We start from the raw sequence: 17643 nt of genomic DNA, 5'->3' as shown, positions 1-17643 counted from the left end.
CAGTCACACAAACTGCTGAAAAAGTTAATACTGACACTCCAGGATGAACTTTTTTTTTTTTTTGCTGTGTCAAATGAAAGTGTCAGATGAAAGAATGAGGGATCATTTGAAGGAAAAGTTGAATGAATGGTTGTTTGTAAGAAGACACACCTTCTGAGGAGCTTGTAGTAGCAGAGGCGAGCGGTTTCTCTTTCTCTCAGTCAGTTGAGGGCGACAGAGGGAATCGAGCTTCTCCTGAGTCCCAAATCTCCCTCCTTCCTTTGACTTCAGACATCGACTCGCGAGCTTTCTTATCTTTTTTTTTTTTGAAAATCATGTCTTCACCGAAATGGACTTATGTTTTTTTGCTACAGTCTTGCGGAACACTTTCTTTCCCATGGAGTCCTTTATAGTGAAGGAAAAATCTCGCCTCGGTACCCAGGAGGGAGGACGGTCTGTAGTCGCGAACTAATACACTTCTACACTTTTCTTTTAAATTGAGAGCCTCGTCGAGAACTTAAGGGATATCTTCTGGGCATGGAAATGCTTGCCACAAAGCTGTCATGTCTTGGCTGTAGTCAACCCTTTCAAAAAAGAATGAAGTAACCGCAATGGAGCCGGAAAATGCCCCGCACTCCAAACTTAGACAGGCTGGAGTCGGGGGGTGAGTAGAACCACATCACTCAACACAAGCAGCTTCAGCTCATATCACTGAGTCTCATGTGGACACAGTCACAGGGGTCCACGGCACTGCTGTCATCTGTTATCAGACATTACTGATGCACAGCAGAGCGGATCAAGCGCATGCGCTTTGTTTCCAACACGGTCAAAAAACAAACTTCGGGAATGAATGAATGAATGAATGAGATGGAGCGCATAGTGATGTGCGATAGCGCTGATTTGCTTTCCGATACTGTACGATACCAAGCAAAACCCACGAACGATATCGCCGATACTTTTTATGTACAAAAGCTTAATCTGTCCAGAAAAGGGAATTAAAAGTAGGTTATAGCCATTTCAAATTAGACCTACATATTGACTATAAATAAATCAGATTAATTAAATATGCAGAATTCTTAGAGGGGCGGCACGGTGGTGTAGTGGTTAGCACTGTCGCCTCACAGCAAGAAGGTCCGGGTTCGAGCCCCATGGCCGGCGAGGGTCTTTCTGTGTGGAGTTTGCATGTTCTCCCCGTGTCCGTGTGGGTTTCCTCTGGGTGCTCTGGTTTCCCCCACAGTCCAAAGACATGCAGGTTAGGTTAACTGGTGACTCTAAATTGACCGTGAATGGTTGTCTGTGTCTATGTGTCAGCCCTGTGATGACCTGGTGACTTGTCCAGGGTGTACCCTGCCTTTCGCCCATAATCAGCTGGGATAGACTCCAGCTTGCCTGCGACCCTGTAGAACAGGATAAAGCGGCTAGAGATAATGAGATGAGAATTCTCAGAGACAAAAACATTTCATCAATCAGCTAGAACGGCATCCTGTAGACTTCATACCTCCGCCAAGTGCATAATATCAATATCAAAATCAAATCACTTGAACCTCGGATAATACTGAAGCTGGACACCAGATTTCATCAAAATCCGTTCACTACTTTTTGAGTTATGTTGCACTCAAAAAAATAACTTGCTCAGTGAACGTGATAAAATTATGGAAAGTATTTCCACCCAAGTAAAAGGCGTTAACTTAGCCAGAAACAATTTTGTTGAACCACAAAACTTGATTTTATATAATAGAAGCTATATGTGGGGTGGCACGGTGGTGTAGTGGTTAGCGCTGTCGCCTCACAGCAAGAAGGTCCGGGTTCAAGCCCCGTGGCCGACGAGGGCCTTTCTGTGTGGAGTTTGCATGTTTTCCCCGTGTCTGCTGGGTGTGCTCCGGTTTTCCCCAAAGACATGCAGGTTAGGTTAACTGGTGACTCTAAATTGACCGTAGGTGTGAGTGTGAATGGTTGTCTGTGTCTATGTGTCAGCCCTGTGATGACCTGGCGACTTGTCCAGGGTGTACCCCGCCTTTCTCCTGTAGTCAGCTGGGATAGGCTCCAGCTTGCCTGCAACCCTGTAGAACAGGATAAAGCGGCTACAGATAATGAGATGAGATGAGAAGCTACATGTTAGACTTAGGTTCATGTAACAGACACCCATGTTGGTTTTTTTTGTGTGGGAACAGGCAAAAAAAAAAAAATCTTGGATCCACATCAAAATCTAAATCAGTTGTTCCTTGGGTTGTGAACCTTTCCTCAAAAGTTCATCAAAATCTGTTCACTAGTTTTTGAGTTACACTGGGAACAGATAAGCAAAGTTGGCAGAGGTAATAAAAGCACACCGTTCAGCGCCTTCATAATACTGCCTCGGATAATACTGAAGCTGCACACCAAATTTCATCAAAATCCGTTCACTACTTTTTGAGTTATGTTGAGAACAGACAAAAAAAAAAATCTTGGATCCACATCAAAATCTAATCAGTTATTCCTTGGGTCGTGAATCTTTCCTCAAAAGTTCATCAAAATCTGTTGACTAGTTTTTGAGTTACACTGGGAACAGATAAACAAGGTTGGCGGCGGTAATAAACAGCACACCATTCAGCGCCTTCAGTTCAAAATCAAAATAGGATGTCCTACAGATTTAAAAAAAAAAACCTTAAAAAGTTGCATGCTTATTGACACCAGCATTTGAATCAGGTATATTTGAGAATATGCTTGCCTCAGCTTTTTTTTTTTTAACAGAACATTCATTCATTCATATATATATATATATATATATATATATATATATATATATATATATATATACACACACACACACACACACACGCACACACATACACACAGATGGATAAATAGATAGGTTAGAAACAACACATTATTCAGGCTTCCTTGAAAGTGTTTGACTCACCCTTTTCTCAAAATTTCCCTAATTCACAGGTTTTTGTTTCAGGACTACGGTATGTTTACAGCTTTATATAAAGTAATGCGCATGTATAGAGACATAGTTTGCATATGACTATGATAAGCAGAAGCCCCTATCAACCAGGTGGTACTGTAGTAACTTCCTACTGTGTCCCCTGTTGATGATAAAATGCACATTTTCATCCAAATTTGCTGAGTTGAAAGCTCAATCTTTTATTCTTAGAATCAATTAGAAATTTTGGGATCGAAATATCAGTATTTCAGTATTGATCCAGACACAACTAGTAGCGGAGGGAAAAAAATCATCACGTCACTCGTTTGTGAAGTTAGGTGTTCTAACAAGAGCGTGTTGAACATTTTACTTTTTATCCTGAGCTTTAATCCAAAATTTGTAAATCTGTAGCTAATTAATAAACAAATTAAAGTGTACAGAAATAAAGGTACCAAACTGTCCTCTTCCTTGTCTCTGAGGTGCGACCATCAAGGTTCCACCTATACCATTAGTATGTATCATTATACCTACAGTATATGGTACATAACTGAACCTTAAGAACCACCTTTTAAAGCTTTACTCTAAAAGCTAATTAAAGTTACTCTTCATGCAACTTCCTGTGATAAAAGATAAAAAACTAAGACTATATAGGCCTGCCCTTGGTATCACCCAAAGTACAGTTGAGACCTTTATTTTTGACAGTGTAGGCTTCTGAACTGTTAATCTGCATGCTGATTTATAATTAATCATGCAGTAAGATCAATTATTAGCTACACAACATGCTTTTCCATGATTATACATTTGCGTTTGTACAAATTTCACACATTTGTTTTGTTATTATATACACAGGTTAAATATGCCTACTGAATGAACATGAGCAGGGATACGCTGTTCTTCAGTATTCCTCAGGAAGGAAGCCCAGTGTTGTTAAATCACTGTTAACTAATGACATTAATTAACATTAACCTTCTAAAATTAACATGAACTTTCTAACATGAGCCTTTTCTAAAAAAAAAAAGAAAGAAAAGAAAAAGGATCACTATTCAAATATAAAGCCCCATCACTGTTGCGCTATTGATCACCGAATCTATAAAACTGGATCACTCTATTGGTCCTATACCACTTTATCTTTTTTGACATCTTTAGTATCAGTCAGATTTAACCAGCCTGTTTTGATCCTGAGTTTCCTTTGGCAGTCTGATAGGCGTGAGGCTGCAGGAAAAGGCATGGGGATGACTGAACAAAAGTGTATACACCAGTTTCCCCAACCCCTAGCACACATTTACATGTTTTCCTGCCCCAAAGGTACAGGAGACAACTCATCGGCTAATGAATAAGCCCTTCATGTGGGTGTGTTAGTAAATGTGAAAGGCTCGTTCATTAGACAATTTTCTCCAGGACCTGGAATGGGAGACATTGGCAGACAGCATGCATGAGGATGTGCCAATCTCAAAATTACTTTCCGTACCAACTATTAACGTCTCAGCTAGCTAATGGGAATGGAAAAGCAACATGCTGTCCAAATGTTTCCACTTGAGCTTTGGGAGATAAAGATTACAGATTGGAAATGAACTTAATTACAGACATTTGCTCCATAAAGTGCAAATCATTGGCTCACTCTTGGTCATTTACTTGGTCACTGGTATGCTGTAGTACCTGTTCTCAGGTCACTTACTCTCGGTTTCACCCTCAATAGGAGACAGCTGATCAGTTTCTGGCTGCGCTGTGAACAGCAACAGATGTGAGGAGTTTAGAGAAAGAGCTGCTCACACTACTGGCCATGTGCTGCAGTATTCTTGGAGAGTCATGGACAGTGGCTAGTCATTCAAATAGTAGCACTGTAATCCAGGCTGGAAGAGGTTGCACTCAGGACTGTTGCTGTATTTGGGATGAAGTCAGAGCTAAGTGCTAAGTACTGCTATTAGTTCCTTTGGCAAACTTTGGACACATGATTTACTATGTTTGGGTTTATGAGGCACTTTATAAAAGCAAAGACATCTGCTGCTAGCATCCAAATATGCTATTGTTGGTAAGGTTAGCTGCTATTATCTGAGCATGACCAAGGATAAGAATGGGTGTACGTGAGCATATTTAACAGTTATTCCACAAAATCAAGTTGTACATGAGCTGATAGCTGACGAGGCACGTAGCGCGGAGTTGGCTATAGCATGTCTGACGAGATTGAATGAGGTAACCGATTTATTCTATCCACATTCACTGGACTTTGAAAAACAGAGCATTTTTATTTTATTTAAATTTTTTTGCAAATTCGATAAATAAAAGCTTTATACAAAACGTCCGACAAAATAATTTCCGCTTAGAATGTAAACAAACCGGTGAAATGACACTAGCGATTTGTGAAAAATGCGATAATAATAATTCTTGAAAAATAAAAAAGATACGTTCTTACCATCAAATACTTTCATTCACTATTTTGTTGCTTTTTTGTATTTTTTTTCTTCTTCTTTAGGTTTTTTTTTTTTGGCGGTTGGCAAACCAACTTAAAGTGCCATTCCACCATTGGATGTATTCTTTGGCATAAAATACAATATATTTTATGACAACATGACTAGACAGAGAAATCTTTTAGCTTCAAAATGATATATCAAACATAATTTTTTGACAACGACAAGTATATTAATTTTGCGACCAAAGTCACCTACCCTTTTAATTTCCGCGCGGTAGTGAAACGTGATGTCATCGGCAGGTTCCCCTTCTTGTATACCACGTGTCGGTCTATTTTTAGACCAGGAAACCCCCAAAGTGAGAGAGTCATTTCTCCTCGTATATGGGGGCCAAAAAAATTGCGAAAAATTTTGAGTTAATCTTTCAGTTAGCTAGATTTATTGGTATTAGCTAGATTTATTGGTATTATTTTTATCGCGTTCTATCCGCCATTGCTGATAATATGTGCCACGTCACACGTCATGTGGTATACAAGATGGGGAACCTGCCGATGACATCACACGTGGAAATTAAAAGGGTAGGTGACTTTGGTCGCAAAATTAATATACTTGTTGTTGTCAAAAAATTATGTTTGATATATCATTTTGAAGCTAAAAGATTTCTCTATCTAGTGATACCATTTATATATGTTGTCAAAATATATTGTATTTTATGCCAAAGAATACATCCAATGGTGGAATGGCACTTTAAAGGTGCATTACCACCACCGACTGGGCTGGAGTGTGGAACAAGAGATATTGGAGGTGGAAAACTATATATTTTTTTAGCTATTTCTGTTTCTTTTAAATACTTGATAATTTTTGGGGTTTTGCTTTCGAGTAGAGTTTTTATTTCATCTTCCGTTGGTTCAGCAACACGCTCTGCCATTTTGTTTTTCTCTATTCACGGTATATGAGCTGATAGCCTAGTAATAGAGTAGCCAATCAGAATGCATGATTGCTCATATCTAGTGAACGTGGATAGAATAATCAAAGATATTTGGTGTTTCAAATCGAACCTGAGTATTCCTACAATCATCCTGCAGATTCAGTATATACATCACCATAAGACACTTTTTTCAGACAAATTCCAGCAGGAAGCTTGTCTCTTGTTCTTAAATTTATTGTAAGATACAGTCAGCAACAGAATTATAGCAAGCTCTATAGTTCTATTTAATACAACAAAACACTGGTTTCAGAATTATTGGCACGCTCACAATAAATCTACCTGGAAAGAACATCACTGAGCCTCTTTGTGTAATGTCTAACAAGGTTGGAGACACTTCCAGAGAGATATTGGGCAAGTGTAATATTTCATTTCAAACTCTATTCTTGTGTTTGCATTTCTGGGATTTCAGACCATAGGTTTTCAATAGGCCCTGAAGCCACAATCTAAGATGGCCTTTCCAGAACATTTTGTGTTAATCTGGAGATAGGTTTGGGTTGTTGAAAGGTTAATCTATGGCCAAGTCTTAACCTCCTGCCAGAGAAAACCATGTTTTGATTTAAAATATCCTGGTATGGTACCTCCATGATTACTTTTCATGAAAGCCTTTGGACCAGCAGCCACAAAACAGCTCCAGCATCCTTCTATTGAAACATAGCTTGGTTGATGATCATTTGGTTGTTAATTAATTAAAAACTTATCTGCCAACATTACTGTTCCTAAACAGTAACTCTCAGAATGAATGTGGCAAAACCCAAACCAAATTGGACCACATGATTTGTCCTGTTTATAAGTTCTTGGATGTATGTCCTGAAGATGGGAATGATTTGCAAGCTGAATCGTACTTACTATACATTAAATATATTTGTACAAAGCTGCACTTGAATGACACTGTGTATTCTATGGTTTGGAAGTTACTGCTGCTTGCAGCAGATTTAGATAATAGGTCACTGAAATGAATGAGTTGCCATGTCCGATCCAATAAACAATTTGAGAGAGGATGAGTCCAAAATGCAATTTTAAGGAAAAAAAATGGTGAACACATTTTATTTTCATTCCAGTTCCAGGAACAATAATGGAAGTGCAGTCAGGGACTGGAATAGGACTTTTGCTTGGGGCTGACAGATGATTCTGCTTTGGGTTAGAATGTGCACATTCAGGATGTTCTTTTTAAAGCATGCTTCAGCAAGTTCGTTAATTTAGTATCAAGGGTTATTCTTGATTAATGAATAACTTTATTTTTGTTCACAGGAGAATCTTATTTCTCTGCACAGTCCTCTACTGTACTTGCTGTCTAGGGTTGGCCCAGGGGCAGCCTGAAGGTGAGTCTGTTTTTCCCCCTGTTCTTTTTTTCCCCATATACTACACTCACATGAAGTTGTATATAACTTTCAATGAAATTTGTGATAGCTTTATTTGTGTATCTGGAATTCAGATACTTTGAAATGAACATAACTGTAGTAGAAATGATAGTTTGGTGTAGCTGGAGTGCATGATGGCACAGTGGGTTGCTTTACCACCTTACAGCTCCATGGTCGCTGGTTTGATCCTGAGTTTAGGTTACTGTCTGTGTGGAGTTTTGCACACAGATCCAACACACCCTTAACCAGGATAAAGCGATTATTGAAGGCTTTGTGTGTTTAGGAAAGCTACGATAATTTGATGTGCATTGTGCCATCTTGGTGCATGCAATTAGATTAACTGAGTTTTATTGCTTTTGAAATCAGCTGTTCTTTGTTTCAGAGTTAAAGCCAAGCACTATGGTCTCTTCTGGGACCATCCAAATAAGCTAATTTCTAAAAATTACAAGTTTATTAAACTTTTCCATGATTCAGAGGTCATAGCGACAGCCAGTGCTACTGTTTTTCTGTGGACTACTGTGGTCCACCTTTGCCAGTGCTAACACTGGTTTGATTTACGCAGAAGCCTCAGATCAGGTCTGCTCTGAGTCTATTTGTTTAACTTAGGAGCTTAAAAAGCCCTCGCTTCAGCACGAATATGCTATCCATCCATCTCAGACTCACCTGAAAGTCATCTTGTGCGCAAATTCAGATGGCAACAGGGAAAGACAATGTGGATATTTCTGCATTTATGGCCACAATGAAAAACGGTCCGTGTGGAATTATTCTGTGGCTCATTTACAGGGTTAGTGAGGAACTCGACAGGCCAACTCAAGATGTCTGTTTCCATATTTCTTTTTGGAACATAGGGGTGTTAACCATGTTTTTTCATCTAACTTGATTCCTGTATATTTTGTCCAGATAAGTAGCTAGTAGTTTAGTGTACCATCATGGGACACTTCTGGGTGGGAAATGATTTTTTGAAAATTTGACTGGTGCTATTATGTTTGCTCGTGTTTGTTTTAACCTTATGTCGGAGACTTTAATGGTTTAATAGACTTCCCGCCACCCACTAAGGTTCATTCATTTCCACATCTGTTCTTTGCATACTGTATCCCGTGTGTGTGTGTGTGTGGGGGGGGGGGGGGTCATATCATCCATTATAATGAGCATTTGGCTTTGCTTATCTTTAATGTACTGTACATTCTTACTCATATGTCATATCTCCAGTCGTAAAGCAGTTATTGTTGACTCACAGCTGGTCAGATGGCAGACCACAAATAAACAGTCTTGCTTGTGTAACATTTCATGCCAAGTTGTTTGTTTTTTGAATATCTCAGTGAAACGTAAAGGAAAATCTAACTCATGGCATCTTAAAGCAATTAACAGAATGAAAACGCTACTACTTTAAGCTTTTATGTCTACTACTGATGTTCAGCTCATGAAAGACACTTTTGTTCTGCTTGGAGTGTAAAGTTGATGTTGGGGTTTTTTTCCATGTGTGGGACAGTCCATGGAACATGTTCTCCCACTATTGACTGAACTTTTCCTATTACCCACGACCCCCAACCCTGCATGACTTATAATAAGACCTCCTTTGTAAACCAGTGCTAGGGAAGGTTCTAGAAATCCTCTTTTCTTGTTAGACGTGGCTTCAAGATGAATAATTTTAATTCATACCAATTTAAAAATCAGTGAGTCCTCAGTTTTGACTGAAGTTGGTGTATTTTTGGTTCTGAGACTTGTAGCACTGGATTAAGCAGTTCAAATGCGGTCTTTATTTTCCAGTGAATCTAGGGATTTTCTGTGGAACATTGGTGTCTGCAACTGGACCTGTAGCCCAGGTGCTCTTATGTCTCCTCCACTGCCTTTAGAACATGTCATGCTACCCATGACCTACTGAGACAGAACTCTCGGAGTAGTGCTGCGACTGTAGTGTGCCTGGCAGCTTTCCACTCGTTTGTTAGACTGCTAATTCCTGCACTGAATGTTTTGCTTGCACAATAGGACATGTCTTACTTGATATCTGGATTATGTCATATCCTTAATAGAGATCAAGTGTTTCTCAGCTGTTTTGCAGATAAAACATGTTATCTATTTCTGAATTAAAGATGATAAGTATTACTATCTTATTATTTGCTCCCAACTGGAGTGCATGCCTGAATACTTACCAATACAGATTTCATCTTTTTTCTGTCTTTCTCTTTCACTCACGCACACGTTCCACATTACAACTGACCTGTTTATAATGGTCTTTGCCTCTCAGGGTGGGCTTATTTCAGTCTGTTATCCTTGGAGATTTTTAAGGCCAAAATGTATAGCTGTTACATAATCAATTGACCATCTGTTACGGATGTAGAGTGATGGATGAAGTATGGAAAGAAATGGCTCTGTCTTTTAGAGTTTGATTTCCAGCTGTTCATCTTGTCCCATATTATTTTGATTAGGCATAATAGCATATTTTATTTTATTTGAAATGGCTCATTGGCGACCTACAGTCAAAAGGCACTAACCTCCCTCCTGTTCTGATTGGTAAAACAAATATATTACTCCCTTTCCATAGCATAGCTTTCCAAAACTGCTGACTTGGCTGAAATTCCTAATTATTAGTGCAATATAGATATAATTCTATATTTATTCAGCAGAATATATAGACACACAATGTCTTGCAAAAGTAGTCAACCCCCCCCCCCCTTGGTGTTTGTCCTGTTTTGTCGCATTACAAGCTGGAATTAAAATGGATTTTGGGGGGTTAGCACCATTTGATTTACACAACATGCCTACCACTTTAAAGGTGCACACTGTTTTTTTATTGTGACACAAACAATAATTAAGATGAAAAAAACCCCAGAAATCTGGAGTGTGCATAGGTATTCCCCCCAGAGTCAATACTTTTATAGAGCCACCTTTTACTGCAATTCCAGCTGCAAGTCTCTTGGGGTATGTCTCTATTAGCTAAGCATATCTAGCCACTGGGATTTTTGCCCATTCCTCAAAGCAAAACTGCTCCAACTCCTTCAAGTTAGATGGGTTGCGTTGGTGTACAGCAATCTTCAAGTTATGCCACAGACTCTCAATTGGATTGAGGTCTGGGCTTTGACAAGGCCATTCCAAGACATTTAAATGTTTCCCTTTAAACCACTCCAGTGTAGCTTAGCAGTATGTTTAGGGTCATTGTCCTGCTGGAACGTGAACCTTCATCCCAGTCTCAAACCTCTGGCTGAATCAAACAGGTTTTCCTCCAGAATTGCCCTGTATTTAGTGTCATCCATCTTTCCTTCAGTCCTGACCAGCTTTCCTATCCCTGCAGATGAAAAACGTCTGCACAGCATGATGCTGCCACCACCATACTCCACTGTAGGAAGGGTATTCTCAGGGTGTTGGGTTTGCACCACACATGGCATTTCCCATGATGGCCAAAAAGTTCAGTTTTAGTCTCATTTGACCAGAGAATCTTTTTCCATGTGTTTGGGGAGTCTGCCACATGCTATTGGGCAAACTCCAAACATGTTTTCTTACAGTGATGCTTGAAAGTTTGTGAACCTTTTAGAATTTTCTATATTTCTGCATAAGTATGAGCTAAAACATTATCAGATTTTTACACAAGTCCTAAAAGTAGATCAGGAGAACCCAGTTAAACAAATGAGACAAAATATTACACTTGGTCATTTTTTATTAAAGAAAATGATCCAATATTACATATCTGTGAGTGGCAAAAGTATGTGAACCTTTGCTTTCAGTATCTGGTGTGACCCCGTTGTGCAGCAATAACTGCAACTAAACGTTTATTAAGGTTAGGACTTTGACTTGGCCATTCCAAAACATTAACTTTAATCTTCTTTAACCATTCTTTGGTAGAACGACTTGTGTGCTTAGGGTCGTTGTCTTGCTGCATGACCCACCTTCTCTTGAGATTCAGTTCATGGACAGATGTACTGACATTTTCCTTTAGAATTCGCTGGTATAATTCAGAATTCATTGTTCCATCAATGATGGCAAGCCGTCCTGGCCCAGATTCAGCAAAACAGGCCCAAACCATTACCACCACCATGTTTCACAGATGGGATAAGGTTCTTGTGCTGGAATGCAGTGTTTTCCTTTCTCCAAACATAATGCTTCTCATTTAAACCAAAAAGTTCTATTTTGGTCTCATCTGTCCACAAAACATTTTTCCAATAGCCTTCTGGCTTGTCCATGTGATCTTTAGCAAACTGCAGATGAGCAGCAATGTTCTTTTTGGAGAGCAATGGCTTTCTCCTTGCAACCCTGCCATGCACACCATTGTTGTTCAGTGTTCTCCTGATGATGGACTCGTGAACATTAACATTAGCCAATATGAGAGAGGCCTTCAGTTGCTTAGAAATTACCCTGGGGTCCTTTGTGACCTCGCCGACTATTATACACCTTGCTCTTAGGCCAAGTTTACATTAGACTGTATCTGTCTCGTTTTCTTCGCGGATGCACTGTCCGTTTACATTAAAATGCCTGGAAACGCCGGGAAACGGGAATCCGCCAGGGTCCACGTATTCAATCCAAATCGTGTCTGGTCCGGTGCTGTGTAAACATTGAGAATACGCGGATACGCTGATACGCTGTGCTGAGCTCTAGCTGGCGTCGTCATTGGACAACGTCACTGTGACATCCACCTTCCTGATTCACTGGTGTTGGTCATGTGACACGACTGCTGAAAAACAGCGCGGACTTCCGCCTTGTATCACCTTTCATTAAAGAGTATAAAAGTATGAAAATACTGCAAATACTGATGCAAATACTGCCCATTGTGTAGTTATGATTGTCTTTAGGCTTGCCATCCTTCCACTTGCAAGTGGTAAGTGACGCGCATGCCCGCCATGCACTGAGATCACACACACAGCGGCTCAGTCCCAAATCACTGCTCATGCGCTATACTCGCGCGCTCTGTGAGCTGCGCAGGGCTGGAGTGCGCACCCTCCAGAGGGCACTCGCTGTTCAGGGCGGAGTGATTTGGAGCACAGGATGCCTGCAGAGCCGAGCGTATCCGTGTATTGGCGTTGCTATGTGCACGCAAATCGTGTATTGGCGTTGCTGTGTGCACACTAATCGTTTTAAAAACGTTAATCTGATGATCCGCTGATACGGTCTAATGTAAACCCCACCTTAGAGTGATCTTTGTTGGTCGACCACTTCTGGGGAAGAGAACAATGGTCTTGAATTTCCTCCATTTGTACACAATCTGTCTGACTGTGGATTGGTGGAGTCCAAACTCTTTAGAGAGGGTTTTGTCACCTTTTCCAGCCTGATGAGCATCAACAACGCTTTTTCTGAGGTCCTCAGAAACCTCCTTTGTTCGTGCCATGATACACTTCCACAAACATGTGTTGTGAAGATCAGACTTTGATAGATCCCTGTTCTTTAAATAATACAGGGTGCCCACTCACACCTGATTGTCATCCTATTGAGTGAAAACATCTGACTCTAATTTCACCTTCAAATTAACTGGTAATCCTAGAGGTTCACATACTTTTGCCACTCACATACATGCAATATTGGATCATTTTCCTCAATAAATAAATTACTAAGTATAATATTTTTGTCTCATTTGTTTAACTGGGTTCTCTTGTGTGAAAATCTGATGATGTTTTAGGTCATATTTATGCAGAAATATAGAAAATTCTAAAGCTTTCACAAACTTTCAAGTACCACTGTATTTTTTTCTTTAAGCAATGGCTTTTTTTCTGGCCACTCTTCCATAAAGCCCCACTCTGTGGGGTGTATGGCTTAAAGTGGTCCTATGGACAGATACTCCCATCTCCGCTGTGGATCTTTGCGGCTCCTTCAGTGTTATCCTTGGTGTCTTTGTTGCATCTCTGATTAATGCCCTCCTTGCCCGGTCTGTGAGTTTTGGTGGGCGGCCTTCTCTTGTCAGGTTTGTAGTGGTGCCGTATTCTTTCCATTTTGCTATAATGGATTTAATGGTGCTTCCTGGGATATTCAAAGTTTGGGATATTTTTTATAACCCAACCCTGATCTATACTTCTCCACAACTTTGTCTCTGGCCTGTTTGGAGGCTCCTTGGTTTTCATGTTGCTTGCTTCATAGTGTTGCAGAGTCAGGGTCCTTCCAGAACAGGTTGATTTATACAGATATCATGTGACAGATCATGTGACACTTTGATTGCACACAGGTGGATCACAATGAACTAATTATGTGACTTATGAAGTGAATCGGTTGGAGCAGCTCTTATTTAGGGGTTTCATACGAAAGGGGGTGAATACTTATAGTATGCACACTCCAGATTTCTGTTTTTTTAATCTTAATTATTGTTGTGTCACAATAAAAAATAAAAATAAAAAAAATGTTCACCTTTAAAGTCATAGGCATGTTGATATATATACAGTGTATGTATGTATATATATATATATATATATATATATATATATATATATATATATATATATATATATATATATATTAGACAGCAGACTCATGTTGATATACTTTCGCCAGTAACATCGTATTTTATACTTCATACTGTCACATGTCATGATCCCACAGATATGCTCAGGGTCCACATGCTGTATTTTAGCTGCAGCTAGCTCCAAAGTCTGTTTCATTGGGACTATTTGCTATTTATTTGCTCTATATTCCTTTCAGTTAAAAAGATTTTATGTAACGTTTGCCCCCCCCCCCCCCCCCCCCTTTTTTTTTCCTTAGATGTGGATATCCTCCAAAAGCTGGGCCTGGCGGGAAAAAGACCTTCATCAGGGACACGATCCATTCTGTCAGGAGTCATTCCCTTCAAGTCAGGAGTTATCCTCACCCAGCGGGTACGAATCGAAGTGCCTGTGGTCTCCGTGGTGCCAGTCCCATTGAACACGGAGTTCTCCCTGATCTTTAGCATCTGTTCACATCGCATCAATAATGCTTTCCTCTTCACCATTGTGTCAAAGAGGAAGAGACTACAGCTGGGGGTGCAGTTCATCCCTGGGAAAATTGTAGTGTACGTTGGCCAAAAGAACTCTGTATATTTTGATTATGACATTCATAATGGCCAGTGGCACAACCTGGCTTTGGGCATCCAACCCCAAAGGGTCACTTTATATACTTCTTGTGGGAAGACAAGTGTACATGCAAATTTGCATTTTAAAAATGAGGAAACTCTGGATCCAGAAGGCTCCTTTCTTTTAGGCAAAATGAGCCAGAACTCAGTGCAGTTCGAAGGAGCCATCTGCCAGTTTGATATCCATCCTTCTGCCAAGGCAGCTCACAATTATTGTAAGTACATTAAAAAACAATGCAGGGAAGCTGACACCTATCGAGCAAACCTACCGCCACTTTTACCGCTGCTGCACCTGGATCCCAATATCTCTGTCACTCTCCGGACCCCGATGACCATAACTGAGCTCATAAACAAAGGTTTTACTCCCAGTCTGTCACAGGATAAAACAAGGATTAATGCTGAAATCTCAGGAGGACGTAATATGTCCATTAAAATGACATCCCAGTATGGTTCTTTGTCTCTGCCTGTGCATGGAACAGTGCCTCCAAGGGTGCCCAGACCAACTCTGCAGATTCCCACACAGGCCAAAATACCAACTGTCACCCCCCTCCTTAGTAGCAGGGCATCTCCAACATTCCCCAAGCCCACCCAGCAGAGCAGTCCCCAAAAGGGGCTAACTATAAAACGACATAAATCAAAAGATAACTACATGCCTGTGACAGCAAAGCCAACCAGAAGGAAGTTAGAAAGCGTTCAACCTTCAGCAGTGACCAAACCTTCCATTGTTTTGACAAACTCAAAAAAGCAGCTGACTACTATAGCAGTGAAGAGATCTGTTCCAGAGTTGACCACCTTTCAGTACTCCAAGCACAACTCTTTTGTACCTGTCACCCCTGCAGCCACAGATGGTCTTCAAACATTTGACCTGGAACCAACATACTTTTCCCTCCTGGTTGGACCACCTGGGCAAAAAGGAGAGCCAGGACCACTGGTAAATTATTGTGATCTCTCTGAAATAAACAAATATGTCTCTCTGCACATGTTAAGATGTAAAATGATGAAATATTGTCTTCTTCATTTGTTTTCCAGTCAAAAAAAATTTAGCTTAAATTTTAGTTTTTTAAATGTAGGTATATCCTTCTATGTTCTTTGTTCCTCTGAATGAATGGAAAGGGTTTTCCCCAGGAGCAATGCACGCTTATGTGAAATTTCCGTTCTAACATTCTGGTTAGAAATTATCTGGCATAGAAAAGTCTTCATCAGCTTTTTGGCATCTGTGCTGGAGGATTGGCATCCAGGCGATAGATTCTTTGGAGTGTGAGTTTAGGGAGAATGGAGCGTTTTGAGAGAGGGTCAAAGGTAAAATAACATAGGTAAGAGCAAAGATAAAAGAGCTGAGAGCATCGACATCAGCAAGCCTATCATCTAACTGTTATTAAACCACAGCATTATTACATTTTTTGAATCTGTTTAGCAATGTTGATTAATTTTTCAATAACAGCAGTTCTGACAGTAGTTCAGACAGTGATTGGTTTATATTGATGCACTTCTTCTAATATTGTTTCTATAGGAAGAACTCATTCACAAGGGCTTGTATGGTGGACGCTCAATGTAACTTAAGACTAAGAATTATTTAACAAAGAAAAATGTACAATCCCAATTCCAAAAAAGTTGGGATGCTATGTAAACTGTAAATAAAAACAGAATGCAATAATTTGCAAGTCATGGAAACCTTATATTTCATTGAAAATAGTACAAAGACAACATATCAAATGTTGAAACTGAGAAATTTTGTTGTTTTTTGAAAAATATATACGCATTTTGAATTTGATGTCAGCAACACATTTCAAAAAAGTTGGGACAGAGGCATGTTTACCACTGTGTTGCATCACCTCTACTTTTAACAACACTCTGTAAATGTTTGGGAACTGAGGAGACCAAGACCAACTGCTGTAGTTTTGAAAGGGAAATGTTGTCCCATTCTTGCCTGATATACAATTTCAGTTGCTCAACAGTTTGAGTTCTCCTTTGTCGTATTTTGCGCTTCATAATGTGCCAACTATTTTAAATGGGAGACAGGTCTGGACTGCAGGCAGGCCAGTTTAGCACCTGGACTCTTTTACTACAGAGCCATGCAGTTTTAATATGTTCAGAAAGCGGTTTGGCATTGTCTTGCTGAAAGAAGGAAGGCCTTCCCTAAAAAAGCATATTGGATGGCAGCATATTGCTCTGAAACATGTATATATCATTCAGCATTAATGATGCCTTCTCAGATGTATAAGCTACCCATGTCATGTGCACTAATGCACCCTCATACCATCACAGATGATGGCTTTTGAACTGTGCACTGATAACAAGCCAGATGGCCCCTCGACTCTTTAGCCTGGAGGACGTGATGTCCGTGATTTCTAAAAAGAATTTCTACTCTTGATTCGTCAGACCTCAGGACAATTTTCCACTTCACCTCAGTCCATCGTAAAAGAGCTTGGGCCCAGAGAAGGTGGCGGTGTTTCTGGATATTGTTTATATTCAGTTTTAACTTGCATTTGTGGATGCAGTAATGAACTGTTTTCACAGACAATGGTTTTCTGAAGTGTTCCTGAGCCCATACAGTGATTTCCACTACAGACACGTGTCTGCTTTTAATGCAGTGTCACCTGAGGGCCTGAAGATCACAGGCATCCAATGTCAGTTTTCAGCCTTGTCTCTTGCATACAGAGATTGCCAACCAAGTTTGCATCACTGTGTCAGGGGCATCCAAGTTGTGTAAAGTTAATTTAGTTGAACAGCTTTTCTTTGGGGGCGGCAAGGTGGTGTAGTGGTTAACACTGTCTCCTCACAGCAAGAAGGTCCGGGTTCGAGCCCCGTGGCTGGCGAGGGCCTTTCTGTGCGGAGTTTGCATGTTCTCCCCGTGTCCGTGTGGGTTTCCTCCGGGTGCTCCGGTTTCCCCCACAGTCCAAAGACATGCAGGTTAGGTTAACTGGTGACTCTAAGGCTACATCCACACGACAACGGCAACGAGATGTTATTTAAAAATATATCGCATCCAAATG

At 40.2% G+C, this 17643-nt stretch overlaps 1 protein-coding gene across 1 annotated transcript in view; it reads left to right on the top strand.

Moving 5' to 3' along the window:
* Positions 1-365: 365 nt before the first annotated feature.
* The window catches only part of col27a1b (collagen, type XXVII, alpha 1b), a 168432-nt gene continuing 151154 nt past the window's right edge, over positions 366-17643 (top strand). The window contains exons 1-3 of the mRNA XM_060907051.1: positions 366-643; positions 7523-7593; positions 14305-15581. Of these exons, the coding sequence (XP_060763034.1) occupies positions 591-643; positions 7523-7593; positions 14305-15581 (1401 nt within the window). The 5' untranslated portion in view covers positions 366-590. The remainder of the gene's footprint in view (positions 644-7522; positions 7594-14304; positions 15582-17643) is intronic.

Source organism: Neoarius graeffei, chromosome 24 (assembly GCF_027579695.1).
Source record: "Neoarius graeffei isolate fNeoGra1 chromosome 24, fNeoGra1.pri, whole genome shotgun sequence".
Taxonomy (NCBI): Eukaryota; Metazoa; Chordata; class Actinopteri; order Siluriformes; family Ariidae; genus Neoarius; species Neoarius graeffei.
The sequence above is the reverse complement of the archived record's forward strand: the minus strand, read 5'-3'. Positions and strand labels throughout refer to the sequence as shown.